Source organism: Pristiophorus japonicus, chromosome 22 (genome assembly GCF_044704955.1).
Source record: "Pristiophorus japonicus isolate sPriJap1 chromosome 22, sPriJap1.hap1, whole genome shotgun sequence".
Taxonomy (NCBI): Eukaryota; Metazoa; Chordata; class Chondrichthyes; family Pristiophoridae; genus Pristiophorus; species Pristiophorus japonicus.
Genome location: NC_091998.1, coordinates 2,293,025 through 2,318,667, shown reverse-complemented (window position 1 = coordinate 2,318,667; position 25,643 = coordinate 2,293,025). Strand labels below are relative to the sequence as shown.

Sequence of the window (25,643 nt, the reverse complement as noted above, 5' to 3'; positions counted from 1 at the left end):
GCCCTGGTGCGGAGCTCACTCACTCACTGCCCTGGTGCGGAGCTCACTCACTCACTGCCCTGGTGCGGAGCTCACTCACTCACTGCCCTGGTGTGGAGCTCACTCACTGCCCTGGTGTGGAGCTCACTCACTCACTGCCCTGGTGCGGAGCTCACTCACTGCCCTGGTGCGGAGCTCACTCACTGCCCTGGTGCGGAGCTCACTCACTCACTGTTGCTGTGAGCACGTGTGATGCTCATGGGCTGGTTTTCTGGCACCAAGGGAAAGCTTTCCCCCTCGGCGCTGGGGGAGCTCGGTGAGCTCGGGCAGAATTTCAATTTTTGGGACAGTTTTGGATTGTTCCAACAAAGTCCCAAATAAAAGATGAGCTTGTGTGAGAAGGATCGAGATTGGGAACTGCAGTGCCTGGGGCCAGGAACGGATCAATCGCTGACAGCGTAGGTGAGGAACACTCAAAGCCCGAGGATACAACTCTGTTCTTTGGTACGTAAAGCCTGGTGGGCCCCCGAATGCCCTGGGGTGGCAGTGCCAACCTTGGGTGCCATTCGCTGGGGATATCACTGGGAGTTGGGAAACGCACTCCGCAAAACGCAGCAACTCTCCCGTTCCTCCTGGCCCAAGAATTCATGTTACCTCCATTTGGGCCAAATGATTCTAACCTCTCACCGCATCCTCCAATCTAACTGTGACCGAGGGTCTATGTTCAATGTTGCGGTGAGCCCGCGAGTCTCCACAACACGTGCCTGGGGCAAAGTCTACTCTGTACATCAATAATGTCACGCTACTCAATCCCAGACAACTCCCCAAAGGTTCTTTGGGTGGATTTATCTCACTGGATTCCCATGATTAACAACAAAAGAATTAGAAGCTATACGGCCCCTCGAGCCTGCTCTGCCATTCAATAAGACCATGGCTGATCTTCTGCCACTTCCTGCACTATCCCCATATCTCTCGATTGCCTTAATATCCAAAAATCTATCGATCTCTGTCTTGAATATACTCAGAGACTGAGCCTCCACAGCCCTCTGGGGCAGAGAATTCCAAAGATTCACCACCCTCTGAGTGAAGAAATTCCTCCTCATCCCAGTCCTATATGGCCGACCCCTTATCCTGTTCGAGGGTGAAATTCCCACTGTTTTCCCGTTTGGCTGGGGTCTTTCCCTACTTCTTTCATCCGGTGGATGAGCCAGTTGGGGGAGGGGCCACAGTGTGTTCCCTGGGGGGGAGGGGCCACAGTGTGTTCCCCTGGGGGGGGAGGGACCACAGTGTGTTCCCTGGGGGGGAGGGGCCACAATGTGTTCTCTGGGGGGGGGGCCACAGTGTGTTCTCTGGGGGGGAGGGGCCACAGTGTGTTCCCTGGGGGGGGGCACAGTGTGCTCTGGGGGGGAGGGGCCACAGTGTGTTCCCCTGGGGGGGGAGGGACCACAGTGTGTTCTCTGGGGGGGAGGGGCCACAGTGTGTTCTCTGGGGGGGAGGGGCCACAGTGTGTTCCCTGGGGGGGAGGGGCCACGGTGTGCTCTGGGGGGGAGGGGCCACAGTGTGTTCCCTGGGGGGGGAGGGGCCACAGTGTGTTCTCTGGGGGGGAGGGGCCACAGTGTGTTCCCTGGGGGGGAGGGGCCACAGTGTGCTCTGCGGGGGAGGGGCCACAGTGTGTACCCTGGGGGGGAGGGGCCACAGTGTGTTCACTGGGGGGAGGGGCCACAATGTGTCCCCTGGGGGGAGGGTCACAGTATGTTCCCTGGGGGGGAGGGGCCACAGTGTGCTCTGGGGGGGAGGGGACACAGTGTGTCCCCTGGGGGGGAGGGGCCACAGTGTGTTCACTGGGGGGGGGGCACAGTGTGCTCTGGGGGGGGGGAGGGGCCACAGTGTGTTCCCTGGGGGGAGGGGCCACAGTGTGCTCTGGGGGAGGGGCCACAGTGTGTTCCCTGGGGCGGGGCGGGGGGAGGAGCCACAGCAGCCTCGGGCAGCAGTAAGCCTGAGGCCGATGAGGTTCAACCCTCACTCCAACAGTGACTACGCTCCAAAAGTACTTCATTGGCTGTAAAGCGCTTTGAGACGTCCAGTGATCACGAAAGGTGCTATATAAATTCAAGTCTTTCTCTCTTTGGGCCCAAGTTTCCACACGTGCCTAGAACGGCGCAGTCCCGACCTGGACGCCCGTTTTTCGCGCCACAAAGTGCGCCTAAAAAAATCCTCGGTATTCTCCACCTCCCTGCAGGTCCTCTGGCCCTCGGCGCAGCGCAGCACGAGCTGTGGGAGGGGCGGAGCCAGGTCCCTGCGCTGAAAACAGTGCCGGGCTCTGCACACGCGCGCTACAGTGGGGCGCGCAAGTGCAGTAACTCCAGGCGCCGAGCTGTGTGGCAGGGGCCCGAAGCACGCAGCCCCTAACCCTGGCCCAATGGCCTCACTGGGGCTGCGTGAATAAGGCTCCTCCCACAGCCAGCTCCGCTCCCCCCCCCCCCCCCCCCCCCCCCCGACCAGACCCGCTCCCCGCCCCCCACCCCCCACCGACCCGACCCGCGCTCCCGCCCCCCCCCGACCCGACCCCCCCCACTGGACCCGACCCGACTCCCGCTCCCAGACTGGATCCGACCTGACCTCCCTCCCTCCCTCCCGCTCCCTCTCCCCACTCCTCTCCCCCCCTCCCTCTCTCCCCCCCCTCCCCTCCCTCTCTCCCTCCCCTCCCTCTCTCCCTCCCCCCCTCCCCTCTCCCCCTCTCTCCCTTCCCCCCTCCCCGACCCAACCCAACGCCACCTACCTGTAAATCTGGTGCTGGGGACAGTTCAGCCTTCGGTCCCGAAAGGCCTGCCTGAAGCACTTTCACACAGGTAGGAAGATGGTTTATTTAATCTTTTCTTTGCTTATAAATGTTTATTCAGGTTGGATTTATTTGTATAATATTTGTATAAGTATAAACAAGGATTTATTATAGAATTTAATGAGTTCCCTCCCCCCCCCACCTCGTTCTGGACGCCTAATTTGTAACCTGCGCCTGATTTTTTAATGTGTAGAACAGGTTTTTTCAGTTCTACAAAAATCTTCACTTGCTCCATTCTACTTTAGTTTGGAGTACGTTTTCACTGTGGAAACTTTGAAATCATGTGTCAGTGGCCGGACACGCCCCCTTTTGAAGAAAAAATTCTGTTCCAAAGTGGAACTGTTCTACCTGACTAGAACTGCAGAAAAAAAAATGTGGAGAATTGCGATTTCTAAGATAGTCCGTTCTCCACCAGTTGCTCCTAAAAATCAGGCGCAAATCATGTGGCAACTTGGGCCCAAAATGTTGGGAGAGGACGAGAAAGGGATAGGCCACCCCTGCCCAGATTGTCCCCCTTTTCTAATCGCTGGCCACTCCGGAACCCACATTCTCCCATTTCACCCTCTCCTTCCCTCCTTCCCTCCCTCCCTCCCTTTCCCCCTCCTCCCCTCCCCCTCCCCCTCCTTCACTCCCCTCCCCCTCCTTCCCTCCCCTCCTCCTCCCCCTCCTTTCCTCCCTTCCCTATCCCCCTCCTTCCCTCCCCTCTACCTCCTTCCCTCCACTCCCCTCTCTCCCACTCCCCTTCCCATCCCCTCCTTCTGTCCCCCCTCCCCCTCCCCTCCCTCTCCCCTTCCCTCTCCCCCTCCCACCCTCCCTCTCCCCCTCCCACCTCCCTCTCCCCTCCCCTCCCTCTCCCTCTCCCTCCCCTCCCCCCACATACACCACCATTCTCACTACATGCTGTACACAGCAGGGCTCCTGTTGTATTTGCCCGTGTGCTGTAATCCCCGTGTATGCCCCATTTCTCAGACACATTTTGACAGTGAGAGGCTGGGCGTACCTTGCTGGACGAATGCTCCGTACACCAGCCAGATGGCACTGTGCAGGGTGTTGGAGTTGGAGGGGGACGTCTGTGGGTGTGTGGGCACCAACTGAACGCGATTGAGCACGAAGATCAGCACGCCCACCAAGGGGATGGCAGCTGCGATGCAGGCCCACACTGCCAGGTCAAAGGGAGCAAAGACCGAGAAGATGTTAATCTTTTCCTCTGGCTTTTTCAGAAGGATTCCAACAGAATAATCCATATAGCGTTTGCTGAAATCCACGACACTTTCCCTCTCCGGTGTGATGGTCACTGCTGAGACAGCAATGTCAGCTTTCTGTGAACAAGACAAGGGTGAGTTATCGTCACTACATCCGCACTTCAGGAAGGGAGGCCCATCCAGCCTGCCCAGCCTTTTATCCCCATTGCCCTTGCATTCTTCACATTCCTCAATATCCTTCCTGCTCAACTCTCTATCTCCGCTCTTCAATATCTCAGTTGATTTAACCTCTATCACCTTCTGAGAAAGTGTGTCGCACACTCTCACAATCCATTGTGCCAGGAATATTTTCTGAGTTGAGCTGTTTTACTTCATACACGAAGATGATCTTGTTCTGCAATCCCTGCTAGAGGGAAATATCATTTCTCACTGTGATGTATTTGCTTCATGGGTTCTTTGTTTAAGAATTCATAGCAACACGTTGCTATTAAGAACTAGTTGGTTTATTAACAAAGGTTTAACAATCACACTACACATTACTAGTTCATCCACAAGGCTCACAACTGCATACCTCATTGTGGATGACCCAGACCCAACTGGCTGGGGTTTTATTGAGTCTTGTGAACATCACGTGACTGGCTAAGCCACTCCCAGTGCAACAGCTCCACCAACCTGTGAGCATCCTCACTGGTGTGTACATTACAGCGGGCAACCGTCACTACTTTAAACACCCAAATCCAATCACCCCGAGGGGATTTAACCCGTGAGCCTCTCTCGCTTCGGAGCCTGAGGATTGCGGGTTCAAGCCTCACTCCTGGATCTGAGGCGAAGGCTGATTGAAAGCGGCCCCCACACGACATCACCCCCCCCACTCCATTACCCAGTGTTGGTGCCGGGCTACCCTGCAATGTGTTGACCAGACCGTGGGGTGACGTCACTGCCCTGGGCTCTCCGTACATTCACCGACAGATTACCTTGGGCTCCCCGTACAGTCACCGACAGATTACCCTGGGCTCTCTGTACATTCACCGACAGATTACCCTGGGCTCCCCGTACAGTCACCGACAGATTGCCCTGGGCTTCCCGTACATTCACCGACAGATTGCCCTGGGCTTCCCATACATTCACCGACAGATTACCCTGGGCTCTCTGTACATTCACCGACAGATTGCCCTGGGCTCCCCGTACAGTCACCGACAGATTGCCCTGGGTCTGTGGTACCGTGAGCTATCTGAGCACGGAGAGCGACTGACAGGCCTACTAGCTGGATTCTGATAATACAACAGAATGAAATGTGGTTGCGGCTGGAGCCGAGGGCCATGGCAGGGCCACCCAGTGCAAGAACTAAATCCTGAATAAAAGTGTGAGCCTGTGAGCCAAGCATCGAGATTAACAGGATGCCAGGGTGAGATTTCAAACCAGTCATTTTCATAAAGCGCTTGGGACACAATCTAATTTTGTAATCAAATCATAAATCCAGAGAAATTATACTTTAACCACCTTAGAGCTGGAAATTGAAACCTCCTTCCAAACAGGGCCCAGTCCGGCAACACCTCGATCCTTGTTTTCAAACCACTCCATGGCCTCGCCCCTCCCTATCGCAGGCCCCACAACCCCCCGACATCTCAGGGCTTCTCCAATTCCGGCCTCTTGCCTATCCACAATTTCCATCGCTCCACCATTGGTGGGCTGTGCCTCCAGCTGTCTGGGCCCTTTGACCTGTCCAGATATCACCTTGTGTCCAATTCTCTTTGTTATTGCTCCTGTGAAGACCCTGGGATGTTTTAGTGTTACAGGCGCTCTATAAATGGGAGTTGTTGTTGTGCTCAGGGTCTGATTGGATTGGTTTACATAGTTTTGACATCATAATCCTGGCACGGGAATGGAAGTTGCACAGCTGCCCAGCTGATGTACCTTGGGGTGCACCTGTGCCCATTTACAGCCATCGGTCTACAGGTCCGGATCACACTCACTATCTCCCCAAACATTCCTCTTTTGGCTCATTAACTTTAAACATCAGAAACTCCACAGAGCTGGTGCGCAGAGACACGCTCTGAATTTAAACTGTGCATTTCCCAGTAATGTGCTGGAGTAAATCTTGTTATAATAAATTGCAGGCTTCAAATTAAGCTGTGAGACACTAGTGTATGGATGCTTAATGTATTAGTATGAAATTCTTTCTCCCACTCCATTAACAGTGGTGCTAACCTGCTTAAATAATCCTCTGATGATTGTTGATCAGCACTTGGGTTTCTGGGACAGACACTGGTTCCTGCACTGGCTCCGCTTCCCGCTCCCACTGCGCTTCCTGCGCCCATTCCCGTTCCCACTCCCATTCCCACTCCACTTCCCGCGCCCACTCCACTTCCCGTTCCCACTCCACTTCCTGCTCCCATTGCGCTTCCTGCACCCATTCCCGTTCCCACTCCTGTTCCCGTGCCTACTCCCGTTCCCATGCCCATTCCCACTCCTGTTTCCGTTCCCGCCCACTCCCGTTCCCAGTCCCACACCCGTTCCCGTTCCCTTTCCCGTGCCCACTCGCGTTCCCATTCCCACTCCTGTTCCCGTTCCCATGTCCACTCCTGCTCCCGTTCCTAGTCCCACTCCCGTTCCCATTCCCAGTCCCACTCCCGTTCCCGTTTCCACTCCTGTTCCTGTGTTCACTCACGCTCCCGCTCCCGTTCCCGTTCCTGTGTCCACTCCCGTTCCCACGCCCGCTCCCGCTCCCACTCCGCGGTTACAAGTTGAGAATGGGATGTGCATCATTCAGCTGCTGATCTGCAGCATTTATTTGGCCGCTCTGCTTTCTGAAGCGACGGCAGAAGTTTCTCTGCCAAGTAGGCAGCTTTCGGGCAGTGGGTGCAGCACCAGGGAAGGTTGTGGGAGGAGCCTGAGCCTCTCCGCCAGGATGGAAGGTAGACCAACACGGGACCTCACTTGCTGACGGTTACAGATGCGGTTTAACGCAGGTGAGCTGCAAAAACCGCCACCTGGGGAATTCTCCGTGACACGGGGCACGTGGGTGAGGACCACGGGCCGATAACGAGCTTTCAGAGCAAAAGGATCGGAAGATAAATGGAAATGTGAGAAGTGTGCGAAAGACCGGCGTTTTCATTTGAAGGATTCTGCGGGCCTCAACTGATTGGACCTTTGATCGATAAACCACGTCAGCAAAGAAACAGCTGCAAAGCCTGACTATCTGAGACGCCTCGACAGGGAAATATTGCTGGAGCCGGAACTTAATGAAGCATGACTGCTCCCAGAATCTACTTTCATATCTCCACTTACATAAACACTGAGCTGTGTTCACCCTCCTCACTCACTCACTGACTCTTAATCACAGATTGTGATGTTGGTGGAACAAAATGTATCTGTTCGATTGAAAACACAACACACTTTGAGCCAAGCTTTGAGCCAGGATTTCTCTGGTTAATTACCTGTCAAGGAAATGTCCAACTCATTTGTATTGTGTTCCCATCTCGGTTCTTCCCCAAGTTTTCTTTTTTCGATCTCACAAACACCTCAAAGTCTATCTTCTCTGTGAATGACTAAAATGTAGCTGATAACTCCAGTTGAAGAACTATTACCAACACAGGCGTGAAGGGCTAAGTGGCCTCTTCCTGTGCTGAAACTGCTTTGTACTGTCCCTCTGACAGTGCAGCACTCCCTCAGTACTGTCCCTCTGACAGTGCGGCACTCCCTCAGTACTGCCCCTCCGACAGTGCAGCACTCCCTCAGTACTGTCTCTCTGACAGTGCAGCACTCCCTCAGTACTGCCCCTCTGACAGTGCAGCACTCCCTCAGTACTGACCCTCCGACAGTGCGGCACTCCCTCAGTACTGCCCCTCCGACAGTGCGGCACTCCCTCAGTACTGCCCCTCCGACAGTGCAGCACTCCCTCAGTACTGCACCTCCGACAGTGCAGCACTCCCTCAGTACTGCCCCTCTGACAATGCAGCACTCCCTCAGTACTGCCCCATTGACAATGCAGCACTCCCTCAGTACTGCCCCTCTGATAATGCAGCACTCCCTCAGTACTGCCCCTCTGACAATGCAGCATTGCCTCAGTACTGACCCTCCGACAGTGCGGCACTCCTTCAGTACTGCCCCTCTGACAATGCAGCACTCCCTCAGTACTGACCCTCCGACAGTGCGGCGCTCCCTCAGTACTGCCCCACTGGCAATGCAGCATTGCCTCAGTACTGACCCTCCAACAGTGCGGCACTCCTTCAGTACTGCCCCTCTGACAATGCAGCACTCCCTCAGTACTGCCCCTCCGACAGTGCAGCACTCCCTCAGTACTGACCCTCTGACAGTGCGGCGCTCCCTCAGTACTGCCCCTCTGACAATGCAGCACTCCCTCAGTACTACCCCTCTGACAATGCAGCACTCCCTCAGTACTGCCCCTCTGACAGTGCAGCACTCCCTCAATACTGCCCCTCTGACAATGCAGCACTCCCTCAGTACTGCCCCTCTGACAGTGCGGCGCTCCCTCAGTACTGCCCCTCCGACAGTGCAGCGCTCCCTCAGTACTGCTCCTCTGACAATGCAGCACTCCCTCAGTACTGCCCCTTTGACAGTGCAGCACTCCCTCAATACTGCCCCTCTGACAATGCAGCACTCCCTCAGTACTGACCCTCTGACAATGCAGCACTCCCTCAGTACTGCCCCTCTGACAGTGCAGCACTCCCTCAATACTGCCCCTCTGACAATGCAGCACTCCCTCAGTACTGCCCCTCTGACAGTGCGGCGCTCCCTCAGTACTGCCCCTCCGACAGTGCGGCACTCCCTCAGTACTGCCCCTCCGACAGTGCGGCACTCCCTCAGTACTGCCCCTCCGACAGTGCAGCACTCCCTCAGTACTGTCCCTCCGACAGTGCAGCACTCCCTCAGTACTGCCCCTCCGACAGTGCGGCACTCCCTCAGTACTGTCCCTCCGACAGTGCAGCACTCCCTCAGTACTGCACCTCCGACAGTGCAGCACTCCCTCAGTACTGCCCCTCCGACAGTGCGGCACTCCCTCAGTACTGTCCCTCCGACAGTGCAGCACTCCCTTAGTACTGCCTTGCAATTCAAGCCTGGATTACTTGCTCAGGTCATCAAGTGAAACTTGTCATCACACAAGCAATATGATCGTATCAGATAATTAGAGCAAAGTGAAAATGAAGTGTCAAAATTCATGAATGAATGAAGCAGTACTCGCCTTGTTAATGAGTTCTCCGATCATTCCATTCCACGACCCATTGGCAAGCTGACTGCCATATTTATGGTCCACCGCTTGATAGATCTCATACTTAAATCCAAGGTTCTTGGCCAGTGCATCAAGGACGTCAATGGAAAACCCCTTGTAACGTTTTGGTTGTCCCAAGATGTTTTCAGCTACCATGACGAAGGGCTCCTCCTGTGGATAGACAGACAACACAGAGGGTGACAGTGTAGGGCAACTCTGCTCACGGTCAGCTCTGAGCTCGGGGGGGGGGGGCACCCTCGGGTGGGGGGCACCCTCGGGAGGGGCACCCTCAGGGAGCAGCACCCTCTGGGGGGGCATCCTCGGGTGTGGGGCACCATCGGGGGGGGGCACCCTCGGGGGGGGGCACCCTCAGGGAGCAGCACCCTCTGGGGGGGCATCCTCGGGTGGGGGGCACCATCGGGGGGGCACCCTCGGGGGGGGCACCCTCAGGGAGCAGCACCCTCTGGGGGGGCACCCTCGGGTGGGGGGCACCATCGGGGGGGGGGGGGCACCCTCAGGGAGCAGCACCCTCGGCGAGCCCTCCTCACGCACAGCTTCACAAACAGCAACCTTTCAACCAGGCATTCAAATCATCATCACTGACTGAGTCATGTCATTAATATCCATCTCCAGCATCGCTTATTGTCAACTCCTGGCTTCGCTCTGTATTTCTGTTGGGGTTTTTTTGGAAATGTTTTGTTTCACCAATGAATGATGCGGTCAGCACTGGGAGCATTAAACCAGGACTGATAGTTAGCATCGTCTGCTACAGCAATTAATGAAACTGTTTAAGGGAGGGAGGGAGGGGGCGAGAGGGAGGGAGGGAGGAGCAGGAGAGAGGGAGGGAGAGGGAGGAGTGGGAGAGAGGGAGGGAGGGAGTGGGAGAGGGGATAGAGGGAGGGAGGGAGGAGCGGGAGAGAGGGAGGGAGGGAAGAGGAGAGGGGGAGGGAGGAAGGGAGAGGGGGCAGAGATGGAGGGAGGGAGGGAGGGGGAGAGAGGAAGGGAGGGGAGAGAGTGAGGGAGGGAGGAATATCTCGTACTTTCTTATATCCCTCAGAAATATCTCCAAGTGCTGGGCACGAAGGGAGATTTACCAACACATGCGGGGGGGGCAATCGAGACATTACATTTCCACAGTGCTCCTCGTGGATAACAGTGCACCTTGAGAAGGGGGGAAATGAAAAGAAGGGAAGAAGCGGAGAGCTCCCTGGGGGGGTTTGTGAAGCTTGTGAAAGCAGCAAAGGGGACAGCAAGGGGGTTTCCAGAGGGCAGGTGGGTCATTGCCAACACATCGACCTGTGACGTGTGGTTACGGAAATGGGGCTGAGAGGCAGACTGGTGATGCAGATCCCCAAGGTGGGGGAGTGAGGCCTTTCAGCGATTTATAAACAAGGCTTACGGAGTCAATGGAACTTGGCAACGGCAGCAGTGATGGGTGTGTGCAATAGTGTGCAGATCTTGAATATAAGAACATAAGAATTAGGAGCAGGAGTCGGCCATTCGGCCCCTCGAGGCTGCTCCACCATTCAATGAGATCATGGCTGACCTTCGACCTCAACTCCACTTTCCCGACCGAACCCCATATCCTTTGATTTCTATCGATCTTAGCCTTGAATATATTCAGAGACTGAGCCTCCACAGCCCTCTGCGGCAGAGAATCCCAAAGATTCACCACCCTCTGAGTGAAGAAATTCCTCCTCATCTCCATACTAAATGGCTGACCCCTTATCCTGAGACTGTGACCCCTGGTTCTAGACTCTCAGCATCTACCCTGTCAATCCCCTTCAGAATATTATATATGTTTCAATGAGATCCCCTCTCATTCATCTAAACTCCAGAGAGTATCGGTCCATTCTACACAATCTCTCATCCTAAAACAGCCCTCTCACCCCAGGAATCAATCTAGTGAACCTCCGTTGTACCGTCTCCAAGGATAAGGAGACCAAACGGTGCACAGTACTCCAGGTGTGGTCTCACCAGGGCCCTGTACAATTGTAGCAAGACTTCCTTGCTCTAAAACTCCAAGCCCCTCGCAATAAAGAACAACATGACATTTGCCTTCCTTATTGCTTCCTGAACCTGCACACTCGCTTTCTGTGTTTCTTGCACAAGGGACACCCAAATCTCTCTGAACATCAACATTTAAAAGTTTCTCTCCATTTAAAAAATATTGTTTTTCTATTCTTCCTACCAAAGTGAATAATCTCACATTTCCCACATTATACTCCATCTGCCACCTTACTGCCCACTCACTCAGTCTATCTATATCCCTTTGCAGACACTTTGTGTTCTCCTCACAGCTGACTGTCCCACCTAGCCTTGTATCATCAGCAAACCTGGATACATTGCACTCAGTCCCTTCATCGAGGTCATTAATATAGATTGTAAATAGCTGAGGCCCCAGCACTGATCCTTACGGTGCCCCACTAGTTACAGTCTACCAACCGGAAAAATACCTGTTTATCCCAACTCTCTGTTTTCTGTCTGTTAACCAATCCTCTATCCATGTAAAAACAGTACCTCCAATCCCATGTGCCCTTATCTTGCTTAACAACCTTCTATGCGGCACCTTATCGAATGCCTTTTGAAATGGAAAATAAATGCTGGGTTATGGGGATAGAGCAGGGGAGTGGGAATAACTGGATCGCTCTGTCACAGAACCGGCACAGGCACAATGGGCCGAATGGCCACCTCCTGTGCTGTAGGATTCTGTTTGTAGGTGAGGACAGGAGAGTGTTTGTGCAGCCAAGTGTGTCCGGGTGTGGACATGGGCTGGGAATTATCTCAACATTCAGACACTCTAACGTTACCAGAATAGTGACCACTTTCAGCGTGACTCCTTGCATGTCACTCTCCAAGCGTCGCTCCTGCAGACTCCCGTTCAGGCCCTTCACTGGATCCCAAACCGCCAACTGCAGAGGGAATAACCAGAACAAGTCGGTAAATAAATCAGTGCGAGTTTTCTGAGAGCGAAGTAATGAAGAAATGTCAAATCCTTTGATTATTGGATGTTCTTGCTACAGGATTGCTTCTGTATACATGACTGACTCCAATCCTCAATAAAGATTGTGATTCCATCAAACTCAACTCCGCCCGCTCTATTGATTCTCAGTCCGAACTCCGGGCAAAGGAGGACATTTAGTCAGACCTTCTACAACCCGACTGACCAGAGAGCCACAATATCTTCAGTCCCCGGACCAGAAGCTCAGGCGGGTCACTTGGAGGGAAACAATGATATAATGCTGCAGTGTTAAATGAAAGGACTTGCATTTATATAGCACCCGTCCTGTCCTCAGGACATCGCAAAGCACTTTACGGCCAATGAATTACTTTTTGTAGTGCAGGCATTGATTGTTGTAATGTTGGAAAAGGCAGCCAATTTGCGCACAGCAAGCTCCCAAAAACAGCAATGAAATAAATGACCAGCTCATCTGTTTTAAGTGTTGGCTGAAGAATAAATGATGGCCCGGACTCTGGGGGGCACTCCACTGCTCTAGACTTGCGCCATGGGGTCTTTTAACCCACTTGGGGGGGGGGGGGAGGGGACAGACCCAGTCTCATCCAAAAAATGGTACCTCTGACAGTGCAGCCTCCCTCAGTATTGGCACTGTGAGTGGCGGCTACACTAGGTGTTCAAGTCTCTGCAGCGGGACCTGAACCCACGACTACTCACCGGGCTCTCGCCGACCACTCACCGAGCTTGCACTGAACTCGCACCGAACTCTCACCGGGCACTCACCGAACTCTCACCGGGCACTCACCAAACTCTCACTGGGCACTCACCGAACTCTCACCGGGCACTCACCGAACTCTCACTGGGCACTCACCGAACTCTCACCGGGCACTCACCGAACTCTCACCGGGCACTCACCGGGCTCTCACTGGGCACTCACCGAACTCTCACCGAACACTCACCGAACTCTCACCGGGCACTCGCCGAAGTCTCACTAAACTCTCACCGGGCTCTCACTGGGCACTCACCGAACTCTCACCGAATATTCACCGGGCACTCACCGAACTCTCACCGGGCACTCACCGAACTCTCACCGGGCACTCACCGAACTCTCACCGGGAACTCACCGAACTCTCACCGGGCACTCACCGAACTCTCACCGGGCACTCACCAAACTCTCACTAAACTCTCACCGGGCTCTCACTGGGCACTCACCGAACTCTCACCGAACACTCACCGAACTCTCACCGGGCACTCGCCGAACTCTCACTAAACTCTCACCGGGCTCTCACTGGGCACTCACCGAACTCTCACCGAACATTCACCGGGCACTCACCGAACTCTCACTAAACTCTCACCGGGCTCTCACTGGGCACTCACCGAACTCTCACCGAACATTCACCGGGCACTCACCGAACTCTCACTGGGCACTCACCGAACACTTACTGAACTCTCACCGAACTCTCACCGAACTCTCACTGGGCACTCACCAAACACTCACTAAACTCTCACCGGGCTCTCACTGGGCACTCATCGAACTCTCACCGAACTCTCACTGGGCACTCACCGAACACTCACTAAACTCTCACTAAACTCTCACCGGGCACTCACCGAACTCTCACCGGGCACTCACCGAACTCTCACCGAACTCTCACTGGGCACTCACCGAACTCTCACCGAACTCTCACTGGGCACTCACCGAACTCTCACCGAACTCTCACTGGGCACTCACCAAACTCTCACCGAACTCTCACTGGGCACTCACCGAACTCTCACCGAACTCTCACTGGGCACTCACCGAACTCTCACCGAACTCTCACTGGGCACTCACCGAACACTCACTAAACTCTCACTAAACTCTCACCGGGCTCTCACCGAACTCTCACCGAACATTCACCGGGCACTCACTGAACTCTCACTAAACTCTCACCGGGCTCTCACCGAACTCTCACCGAACTCTCACCGGGCACTCACCGAACTCTCACTGGGCACTCACCGAACTCTCACCGAACTCTCACCGGGCACTCACCGAACTCTCACTGGGCACTCACCGAACTCTCACCGAACTCTCACTGGGCACTCACCGAACACTCACCGAGCACTCACCAGTGTCGGCAGAAGCCCAGGAACACTCTAAGCCAAAGATTGAACTGAGCTCAGTGCAGGGATTCAGACTGAGGAATTTTTTTTTTTCACTGACATAAAATATTTATTCATATTTTTGCCGTTGATTTTATTTGGTGATGACATCACCTGCCGAATGGGATGTGGCAGCAAAATGATCCAATAATTGGCTGAGAATCAGGCTCCTTCGGTTGGCAATGGGCTAACTTGTTCATCCAACACCGGCAGACCTGGATCACAGCATCTGGCTGCCTCTCCTTCAATAAAACTGCATCGATAGTATTCCTCCATCTCCCATCAATCCCCCCCGCCCCACCAGCTGACTGGGAGACGCTGCAGGCTCCCTTCCTGTCCTCACACAACTGCCGATTATTGATGGCTGGCCCTTGACAGTGAGACCTGGCCCTAAGCCAGACCCAGCTCCCACCCGATTCTGCCCAAGCACACTTCCACTCATTTTGATCACCACTTTACTTCACAAACACTTAGATTTCTCTGGAAAATACCCCATTTCCCCCCCACCACTCCCCTTGCAATTCACCCAGTTTTTTCAGAGTGAGTTTGTACTAAGGAACTCCAGATCCTCTGTGGAGTGAGGACGGTAATGTTGTTGAAGGTGTGGTCTAACTCCCAGCTTGATGGCGGCGTTTAACCTGACACGGTGTGCAGTATAACTGTGGCTCGGAGTGAGAGCAGGTGTAAGGAGTGTTGGAGTCCGGATTTGACCTCAATCTTCACACATTCTACATTCCCGTGCCCACAATCTCCAAACATTTCATTATAACTGCTGGAACAGGTTCTCTGAACATCTGTGTAAGCAAAGCTCTATCCCACCCCTCTTGGCCCGTCCCTCCCACCCATCCAGTCCTATCCCATCCACACAGACTGTTGTAGAATGAATGTACCATCAGGTTAACGGGTTGGCTCCAGGCACATTTGTGTCCTGTGAGCACGAATGCACTTTCCAAGATGCATTCATATATGGGACTCAGTGCCCCCACAGTATGGGACTCAGTGCCCCCACAGTATGGGACTCAGTGCCCCCACAGTGTGGGACGCAGTGCCCCCACAGTGTGAGACTCAGTGTCCCCACAGTGTGGGACGCAGTGCCCCCACAGTGTGAGACTCAGTGCCCCCACAGTGTGGGACTCAGTGCCCCCACAGTGTGGAACTCAGTGCCCCCACAGTGTGAGACTCAGTGTCCCCACAGTGTGGGACGCAGTGCCCCCACAGTGTGAGACTCAGTGCCCCCACAGTGTGGGACTCAGTGCCCCCACAGTGTGGGACTCAGTGCCCCCACATTATGGGACTCAGTGCCCCCACAGTATGGGACTCAGTGCCCCCACAGTATGGGACTCAGTGCCCCCACAGTGTGGGACTCAGTGCCCCCACAGTGTGGGACTCAGTGCCCCCACAGTGTGGGACTCAGTGCCCCCACAGTATGGGACTCAGTGCCCCCACAGTGTGGGACTCAGTGCCCCCACAGTGTGGGACTCAGTGCCCCCACAGTGTGGGACTCAGTGCCCCCACAGTATGGGACTCAGTGCCCCCACAGTGTGGGACTCAGTGCCCCCACAGTATGGGACTCAGTGCCCCCACAGTGTGGTACTCAGTGCCCCCACAGTGTGGGACTCAGTGCCTCCACAGTGTGGGACTCAGTGCCCCCACAGTATGGGACTCAGTGCCCCCACAGTGTGGGACTCAGTGCCCCCACAGTATGGGACTCAGTGCCCCCACAGTGTGGGACTCAGTGCCCCCACAGTGTGGGACTCAGTGCCCCCACAGTATGGGACTCAGTGCCCCCACAGTGTGGGACTCAGTGCCCCCACAGTGTGGGACTCAGTGCCCCCATAGTGTGGGACTCAGTGCCCCCACAGTGTGGGACTCAGTGCCCCCATAGTGTGGGACTCAGTGCCCCCACAGTGTGGGAGGGAGCTGTTCTTAACCCATGGTCTCAGAGTGAAGCACGAGATGCCAGCTCCATTTTTAGCTTCAGCACTGGCAGCACACAAACCTGCCCAGTCCACGTCTCCAGGATCTAACCATGGACCTGATTTCAGTCATTGTGAAGAATAACAATTACAGAATCAATGTGCAATTAGTGGGGAGTGGGGAGTTCAGGTAGATTCTGTGCATTGGTCAATTCGCTAATTAAAACCCAACCTGGCCTTTATATTCCCCAAGTAAGACTAATCCATTGAATATCTACAGACCCCGCTCTGTGACTGGCCATGTGAATAGATAGAGGGGCGGGGGTCCTCTTTCAGTATTTCTAGTGAAATTGTAAACAGGTTCGTTCAGTCAGTGGGTTTGGCTCAGTTGGTAGCACTCTCTCTTCTGAGCCAAGCTGGCCGAGAGTTTGTGCCCCACTCCAGGCTTTGGGCTGTCTCTCCCAGTGCGACACTGAGGGGATGCTGCATTGTCAGAGGTGCTAGCCATCACTGAGACCTTAAACAGAGGCCCTGTCTCTCTGGAGGATGTTAAAAATCCCATGGCACAATGAGAAGAGCAGGGGGTCGTTCCTTAACCGGCATTAAAAACGGATTCACAGGTCAGTCGCCTCAATCGCTGTTTCCGAAACCTTGCTCTACACAAATGCCCTTGTTTTTATCGGCACGGCAGGTCATTCTTCACCCACTAAATTATTGTCCATTACTCTGTATCGATGCTGCCTCCATACAGCTGGCTGGTCGATCGTGTCGGGACAGTGCTTCAACCTGAAATGTCTCTGGATGCCAGCTGAATAAAGCAGGAAGTGTAATCTTAAACATAGAAACATAGAAAATAGGTGCAGGAGTAGGCAATTCGGCCCTTCTAGCCTGCACCACCATTCAATGAGTTCATGGCTGAACATGCAACTTCAGTACCCCATTCCTGCTTTCTCGCCATACCCCTTGATCCCCCGAGTAGTAAGGACTACATCTAACTCCTTTTGAAAATATTTAGTGAATTGGCCTCAACAACTTTCTGTGGTAGAGAATTCCACAGGTTCACCACTCTCTGGGTGAAGAAGTTTCTCCTCATCTCGGTCCTAAATGGCTTACCCCTTATCCTTAGACTGTGACCCCTGGTTCTGGACTTCCCCAACATTGGGAACATTCTTCCTGCATCTAACCTGTCTAAACCCATCAGAATTTTAAACGTTTCTATGAGGTCCTCTCTCATTCTTCTGAACTCCAGTGAATACTAGCCCAGTTGATCCAGTCTTTCTTGATATGTCAGTCCCGCCATCCCGGGAATCAGTCTGGTGAACCTTCGCTGCACTCCCTCAATAGCAAGAATGTCCTTCCTCAAGTTAGGAGACCAAAACTGTACACAATACTCCAGGTGTGGCCTCACCAAGGCTCTGTACAACTGGAGTAACACCTCCCTGCCCCTGTACTCAAATCCCCTCGCTATGAAGGCCAACATGCCATTTGCTTTCTTAACCGCCTGCTGTACCTGCATGCCAACCTTCAATGACTGATGTACCATGACACCCAGGTCTCGTTGCACCTCCCCTTTTCCTAATCTGTCACCATTCAGATAATAGTCTGTCTCTCTGTTTTTACCACCAAAGTGGATAACCTCACATTTATCCACATTATACTTCATCTGCCATGCATTTGCCCACTCACCTAACCTATCCAAGTCACTCTGCAGCCTCATAGCATCCTCCTCGCAGCTCACACTGCTACTCAACTTAATGTCATCCGCAAATTTGGAGATACTACATTTAATCCCCTCGTCTTAATCATTAATGTACAGTGTAAACAGCTGGGGCCCCAGCACAGAACCTTGCGGTACCCCACTAGTCACTGCCTGCCATTCGAAAAGTCCCCATTTACTCCTACTCTTTGCTTCCTGTCTGCCAACCAGTTCTCAATCCATGTCAGCACACTACCCCCAATCCCATGTGCTTTAACTTTGCACATTAATCTCTTGTGTGGGACCTTGTCGAAAGCCTTCTGAAAGTCCAAATATACCACATCAACTGGTTCTCCCTTGTCCACTCTACTGGAAATATCCTCAAAAAATTCCAGAAGATTTGTCAAGCATGATTTCCCTTTCACAAATCCATGCTGACTTGGACCTATATTGTCACCTCTTTCCAAATGCGCTGCTATGACATCCTTAATAATTGAGTCCATCATTTTACCCACTACCGATGTCAGGCTGACCGGTCTATAATTCCCTGTTTTCTCTCTCCCTCCTTTTTTAAAAAGTGGGGTTACATTGGCTACCCTCCACTCCATAGGAACTGATCCAGAGTCAATGGAATGTTGGAAAATGACTGTCAGTGCATCCGCTATTTCCAAGGCCACCTCCTTAAGTACTCTGGGATGCAGTCCATCAGGCCCTGGGGATTTATCGGCCTTCATTCCCATCAATTTCCCCAACACAATTTCCCGACTAATAAGGATTTCCCTCAGTTCCTCCTCCTTACAAGACCCTCTGACCTCTTTTATATCCGGAAGGTTGTTTGTGTCCTCCTCAGTGAATACCGAACCAAAGTACTTGTTCAATTGGTCTGCAATTTTTTTGTTCCCCGTTATAACTTCCCTTGATTCTGACTGCAGGAGACCTACGTTTGTCTTTACTAACCTTTTTCTTTTTACATATCTATAGAAACTTTTGCAATCCGTCTTAATGTTCCCTGCAAGCTTCTTCTCGTACTCTATTTTCCCTGCCCTAATCAAACCCTTTGTCCTCCTCTGCTGAGTTCTAAATTTCTCCCAGTCCCCGGGTTCGCTGCTATTTCTGGCCAATTTGTATGCCACTTCCTTGGCTTTAATACTATCCCTGATTTCCCTTGATAGCCACGGTTGAGCCACCTTCCCTTTTTTATTTTTACCTTGCACACAAGTGCGAGCCACAATCAGGTGCAGCCTGCATTATAACTCGGGTCTTGCTTCACACCCTGGAGCTGATGGTCTCGGCAAGTAATGCAGTATAACTGCATTGTGTCACTATTGGACTGCTGACAATGTGGGGCCGTTTATCACAGCAGTGTCATGGCCGTGACTGGCCAGGATTCCGAAACTGAACATTAATCTCACTCACATCCATTGAGCTGCATAATTGTACAATTAGATTTGAAAAATAATCCACTGCCGGTGTTATTCAATGAGATTTTTGACTTTACTATACTGATAGAACTATTGGTCAAATGGAGTGTGTATGAAACCCCCTCGATCACCACAAACTCCCCACCCTCCCATCTCGCTCTTGGGCCACTGTCCCAGGCTCAGTCAGACTGATCACCTTTGGTATTATATTTAACCTTAAACTAAGTGTCCAACATCAGACCATCTGCATCACAAACACCCCCTACTGCCCCCCCCCGTGACATCGCTCGTCCCCACCTTAACCCTAACCCTGTCTCAGTCACCTCTGACCTTGACTATTCCAACGCTCCCATGGCTGCTCTATCCACTCTGTAAATTCCAGCTCATGATGCCCGTATCCTACCTGTTGACCCATCACCTCGCTGACCAACATAAGATCCTGCTCCCCCAATGTCTCCAATTTAAAATTCTCATCTTCGTGTTCAGACCGTTTCATGACCTCGCCCCTCCCTGTCTCTCCAGTCCCACCAGACTCCCCCTTCCTCGGACTCCATCCTGCCCTCGTCCCATTGTCCTCGACCGTGTCATCAGCCACCTAGGCCCCGTGGTTCAGGAATTCCCTCCTTCAATTCCTCCTCCTCTGCAGCTCCCTCTCCTCCTTTAAACCTCTCCTAAAACCCAGCAAGCTTTTGGTCATCCCTCCTGCTAGCTCCTCCTCTGATTCGCCATTGTTTTCTGATTAGGCCTCTGTGAAGCACCCTGGGGCTTTAAGGGTGCTATATATTATATAATTGCTAGTTAGTGTTGTTGATGTGAAAGGCGCTGTTCAGCTTGGGGTCCAATAGGACACTGAGGTTGTGAGCAGTCTGGCTCAGCCTGAGACAGTGGCCAGGGAGGGTGCGGGAATCGATGGCCAGATGATGCCTTTGGTCTTCCCGATTCTATGTGAAAGGTCCGTTTTCTTACACAAAGTGTGTTAATTTGTTACTGTCCATCGACCACATGCAGAAATCTCGCCAGCTTTTACCCAGAGCCTGAATACAGTGCAGTCATTTGTCGGTATTAACTGGTGTCTCCATGTCCCTGTGCTCACTCACAGTGTTACTCAGAGACATTCTGTTGACTGCTTGGCTTAAACTGATTGGAAAATTAGTTATTCGATTTTCTTTCATTCTGCCGACAGAAGGAATCTCATAATTAATAATTCAGGGCGTCTGTGGAATTATTTGGTTGCAGACATTAATCCCGAGACCATTGCAGACCTTATTACAGATGAAAAGGAATACAAACTCAAGTGATGAGTTGGTGTTTATTGGTTTGATTCTGTCTGGTTCAGCAATCAGACACCATTCACCGTCACACCTCTGCCACTTTTGGAAAGCACAGGAACTTTGCTCAAACACACTGCAAATGCTTCACTGAAGAACAATGCTCCTTGATCCCCTCCTTTTCCTCACCCAGACTTGACAGCAGCATCTGTAACGGTGGGGTGGAGCTGGTATGTCAGCGAGACCCAACCTCACCTCCCACCACTCCGCGACCTCCTGCCACACTCCCCGGGATGCCTCCGGTTCAGTCTCAGTGAGGGACAAGCCTCACTCCCTCCCATGGAGATGAATGAGAAGGTACAGCATTTGCAGAGGAAGCTTTAAACAGCCATTTCACAGGCATTTAGGAAGCTCAACGAACCTTCTGACTGAAACATTTGTTACCTTGTGAGGCTGTGGCTAATGAGGGTGGAAACTAGTGGAGAGTGTTAGAAACAGCACAACAATTTATTAACCGGGACAGCTCAAACTGTGCAGCAATGAAAACTTACACTTAAACAGCCGCTTTACTGCAGCAAAATATCTGGAGAGAATTAACAAGGGGGCGGGAGGAGGATTTGAACACTGCAGGTGAAGGGGCAAGGTCCCCAGAACTATTGAACTTGGAGTTGAAGCAGGGTGAAGAGGTTTGGGAGCGAGTGCCAGTTCAGAATGAAGAGACACTTATGCTTCCGAACTGACAGACACTTGCTCTATTTTCTAGCTCGTCAAGCCTTGCCAACTAGGCAATGTCTCAACGCCACCATGTCCCCACAGCACAGCACTACAGCTGTTTATCACTCAGCACATGCAAGTCCTCACACAACAACACAATGGGGAGGTTTGAGCCTTACAGCAAAATAACCCCAGTGCTACCAACCCCGTGAACTGTTATCCAATCGCGAGTCCTGCGATCGAGAGAAGCTTTCTACATTCTCACATTCATGGGGCTAATTTAATTGCAACTCTCTAGGTGTTAACATTTTCCTTGTGAGTTACAAACACTTAAACACTTCCACAACTATATGGGAGCTCTGGCAAAGCTGGAAATGGCCAGGGCCAGTGACCAGTGACCAGGGTCAGTGACCAGTGACCAGGGCCAGTGACCAGAGCCAATGACCAGTGACCAGGGTCAGTGACCAAATCCAGTGACCAGAGCCAATGACCAGGGCCAGTGACTTGAGCCAGTGACCAGTAACCAGGGCCAGTGACCAGTGACCAGCGCCAGTGACCAGCGCCAGTGACCAGGGCCAGTGTCCAGGGCCAGTGAACAGGGCCAATGATCAATGGCCAGTGACCAGGGCCAGTGACTGGAGCCAGTGACCAGTACCAGTGACCAGGGCCAGTGTCCAGGGCCAGTGACCAATGACTAGCACCTGTGAGCAGGGTCAGTGACCAGTGCCAGTGACCGGGGCCAGTGTCCAGGGCCAGTGACCAGTGACCAGGGCCAGTGATCAGTGACCAGGCCAATGACCAGTGACCAAAGCCAGTGACTGGGGCCAATGACCAATGACCAGGGCCAGTGACCAGAGCCAGTGACCAGGGCCAATGACCAGTGACCAAAGCCAGTGACCGGGACCAATGACCAATGTCCAGGGCCAGTGACCAGGGCCAGTGACCAGAGCCAATGACCAGGGCCAGCGGCCAGTGACCGGAGCCAGTGACCAGGGCCAATGACCAGTGACCAGGGCCAGTGACCGGGGCCAATGACCGGGGCCAATGACCAATGACCAGGGCCAGTGACCAGGGCCAGTGACCAGAACCAATGACCAGGGCCAGCGGCCAGTGACCGGAGCCAGTGACCAGGGCCAATGACCAGTGACCAGGGCCAGTGACCGGGGCCAATGACCAATGACCAGGGCCAGTGAACAGTGACCGGGGCCAATGACCAATGACCAGGGCCAGTGACCAGAGAGGCCAGTTCCCAGTTGGCCGTACAATGGGCGGTCTGGCCAAGACTGGCACCGCTCTCAGATTGGCTGCTGAAAGGCAACGAGCTGAGGCACCGAGCAGGCAAAAGTATATTTCATTCACAGTTACCGCGCGGAAAGGGCAGTGAGGAGGGTGCAGAAGGTGGGGCAAGATGATGGAGTGATATTTAAAGGCGGAGAAAGATTGTAAATTCAATGCGCTGGGGACAAGGAGCCAGTGCAGGATGAGGTGATGGGCAAGTGCTACTAGTCCAGGTTGGGATGCGACTGGTGGGGTTCTGGGGAAGTGCCGGATAAAGTCTTTATTGCTGTAAGAATGGGGGTGAAATTCAACTGTGGTGGGGCGCACTGACCTCAGCGGAGAGGGAACTCGGGGGGCTGTGGGAGGGAGGGGTATAACGGTCGGTTGGTCTCCACCCCCTGGGTTACACCCCTGCCGAATCTCACCCCAAGGATTTTGGAATAATATCCCTTTGAAAAGACACATCTGGGGGACAGTTGTTTGGGCGGACATTCCCATCTCCTTTCCCCAGTACAGCCTGTGTACACTGCGGGATGGCCCCAGGGCTTGTTCCTTCAATAGGGCTTTGTTAGAGGCACTGCGTAAGATCTGTGTCACCGAGAGCTTTCAGTCACCCCGTGTGTGGATATATCTCTGACTCTCGCCATCAATCAACGACCAATTCGGAGCATTTCTTCCAATACACTTCAGAGGAGCAGCAAAGGGGGTATATGATGATGGTATTTCTGGGGGAATTCTGATCGTCACCAAATGTTCTTCTGTGTTTAAAACCATTTATATTGTCTCTGCCCACTGGCCCCTCTCGGCAACAGACCCCAACAACTCCCACAGTGTAGTGCACCCACAATCATCGACTGCACTCACAGAATGGACACCAGGGACCTAGGTGAATATTATTATAAATAGTGAAGCTCTCTGATCCTCAGAGGAATCATTTGGACGGATGGACGATGTCTCTCCGTGCTCACATATAAAGAATCCCCACTTGGACAATGCCCCAATGGGTTGCTGGTGCCTGTGGAAGGGGACCCCAGTGTGGGTCAGCACCTCTGCCCCCTCTCCCACTCTGCTCCATCCATTCCTCACCCAACCCTGTCTATTCTTCAGAATCATTCCACTCTGCGTTCATCCACCTCCCTCAGATTGAATTTATCACCCAGTGCCCTCATAGTGCAATCGCTGAATCAGCTCAATCCTCAACTCCTTCATTCAGGCAATAAAAATCTTCTTTCTTTCACCTCTTCAAAGGCACTGCTTCTTCACGCCCTCTCACACATCCAACCTTTCTCTGACACTGGCGTCTGCATTCTTAGTCATTCTTTGTAAGTGCCTATTCCGGCCCTCCCATCTTCTCCGACCTCAGATGAAAATCTCACAACTCCTTCATCATGAGATCTGCCATTAGGACCCTCAGACAAGCCCCCCTGTCCTTCACCACAGCTGTTAATGCCCCACAGATCCAGCTGTCTTACGTTAGCAGGTTGTGCTGTCACACTCCTGGACACAGCACAAGCAGCAGCTTGTCACCTAACCGGCGAGATGTCTCCCACCCTCACCCTCTTGCTCCACAACCTCTCCTTTCACTAGGAATATAACAACACGCAGTTCCCCTCTGAACTGTCCTCTGTTGTTCCAAGCTGTAATTGTACCTTCTGCCCCTTGTGTTAAAAGACAGGCGCGTTGCACAGTCCCGCAGTTCCTGGACTTCATAACTGCAACCCTTCAGCATTTCCTCCTGATGCAATCTCCACACCAAAGAATCCCGTTTTCACTGAATCGCAGCTCCTCGTTTACTGGAACTGGGATTTTCCTCGGGCCTGCTCCCACTCTACACCAGAATTCCACCGCAGGGCAGATGCCAATCAGCTTCCGCACCAGTTCCCATGGAGCGGGAACAGGTCTGGGGACATTCCGGGCAATTCTCTACACATCTTTTCACCTTCAGTGGTGGCAGAGGATGGGGCAATGGATCACCTTCCTGTTATACACCGCACCATTGCAGTCACTGGGAGGGTACGATTGCAGGTGTAGGGTGGGCAGGTTTGGATGGGGAGTATGATGGAGGGGGTATGATAGGGGTGTATGATGGGGGGGTATGAGGGGGGCTATGATGGGGGGTATGATGAGGTTTAGGGATGGGGGGTATGATGGGGGATATGATGGGGGTATATGATGCGGTGTATGATGGGGGGTTTGGATGGGGGGTATGATGGGGGATATGATGGGGGTATATGATGCGGTGTATGATGGGGGGTTTGGATGTGCGAGTATATCGGCCAGGGTCTGTAGCGGGTACATGATCCACTGTCCATTTTCTACCACTAATCGTCCCTAACAACAGCACCCTGTATTCTTCTCCTGAGGCAGTGCCCTCGAGTCGAGGAAGACACTGACATTATGGGTTCGAAGGTGACTGATGAGACCAATGGGGGACCTACAGTCTCTGTCACAGGTGGGGCAGACGGTGGATGGATGGACAGGTGGGTGAGGTGCTTGGGTTGTCGTGTGCTCCTTCCGCTGTTTGTACTTGGCTTCCGCCTGCTCCCGGTGAAGAGACTCGAGGTGTTCGGCTCCTTCTCAGATGATTCTCCTCCACTTTGAGCGGTCATGGGCCAGGGATTCCCAAGAGTCAGTGGGGATGTTACATGTTTTAAAGGAGGCTTTGAGGGTGTCCTTGAAGCGTTTTCTCTGCCCTCCTGGGGCTCGGAGTAGAGTGCTTGTTTTGGGTGCCTAGTATCGGACATATGGACGATGTGGCCTGCCCCTCTGAGCTGATAGAGCACAGTCAATACCTCGATGCTGGGGACGTTGGCCTGAGAAAGAACATTGACGCCGGTGTGCCTATCCTCCCAGTGGATAGGAAAGGAAATCACCTGTGTGCACGTTCCCCCGAGTACAGATGTTGGGGTTTTATTGAGATATTTCTTCTCTTCTTGGATTCTTGACATTCCCTCCCGAGTGATGGAAATACGTCATGGTTCAGAAAACATTCTACTGTCGCACTGTAA

At 53.0% G+C, this 25,643-nt stretch overlaps 1 protein-coding gene across 1 annotated transcript in view; it reads right to left on the bottom strand.

Moving 5' to 3' along the window:
- LOC139235156 (glutamate receptor ionotropic, delta-1-like) overlaps positions 1-25,643 on the bottom strand; it is a 765,307-nt gene that overhangs the window by 35,289 nt on the left and 704,375 nt on the right. The window contains exons 9-11 of the mRNA XM_070866376.1: positions 12,061-12,162; positions 9,224-9,421; positions 3,819-4,137 (exon numbers count right to left, since the gene is read on the bottom strand). Of these exons, the coding sequence (XP_070722477.1) occupies positions 3,819-4,137; positions 9,224-9,421; positions 12,061-12,162 (619 nt within the window). The remainder of the gene's footprint in view (positions 1-3,818; positions 4,138-9,223; positions 9,422-12,060; positions 12,163-25,643) is intronic.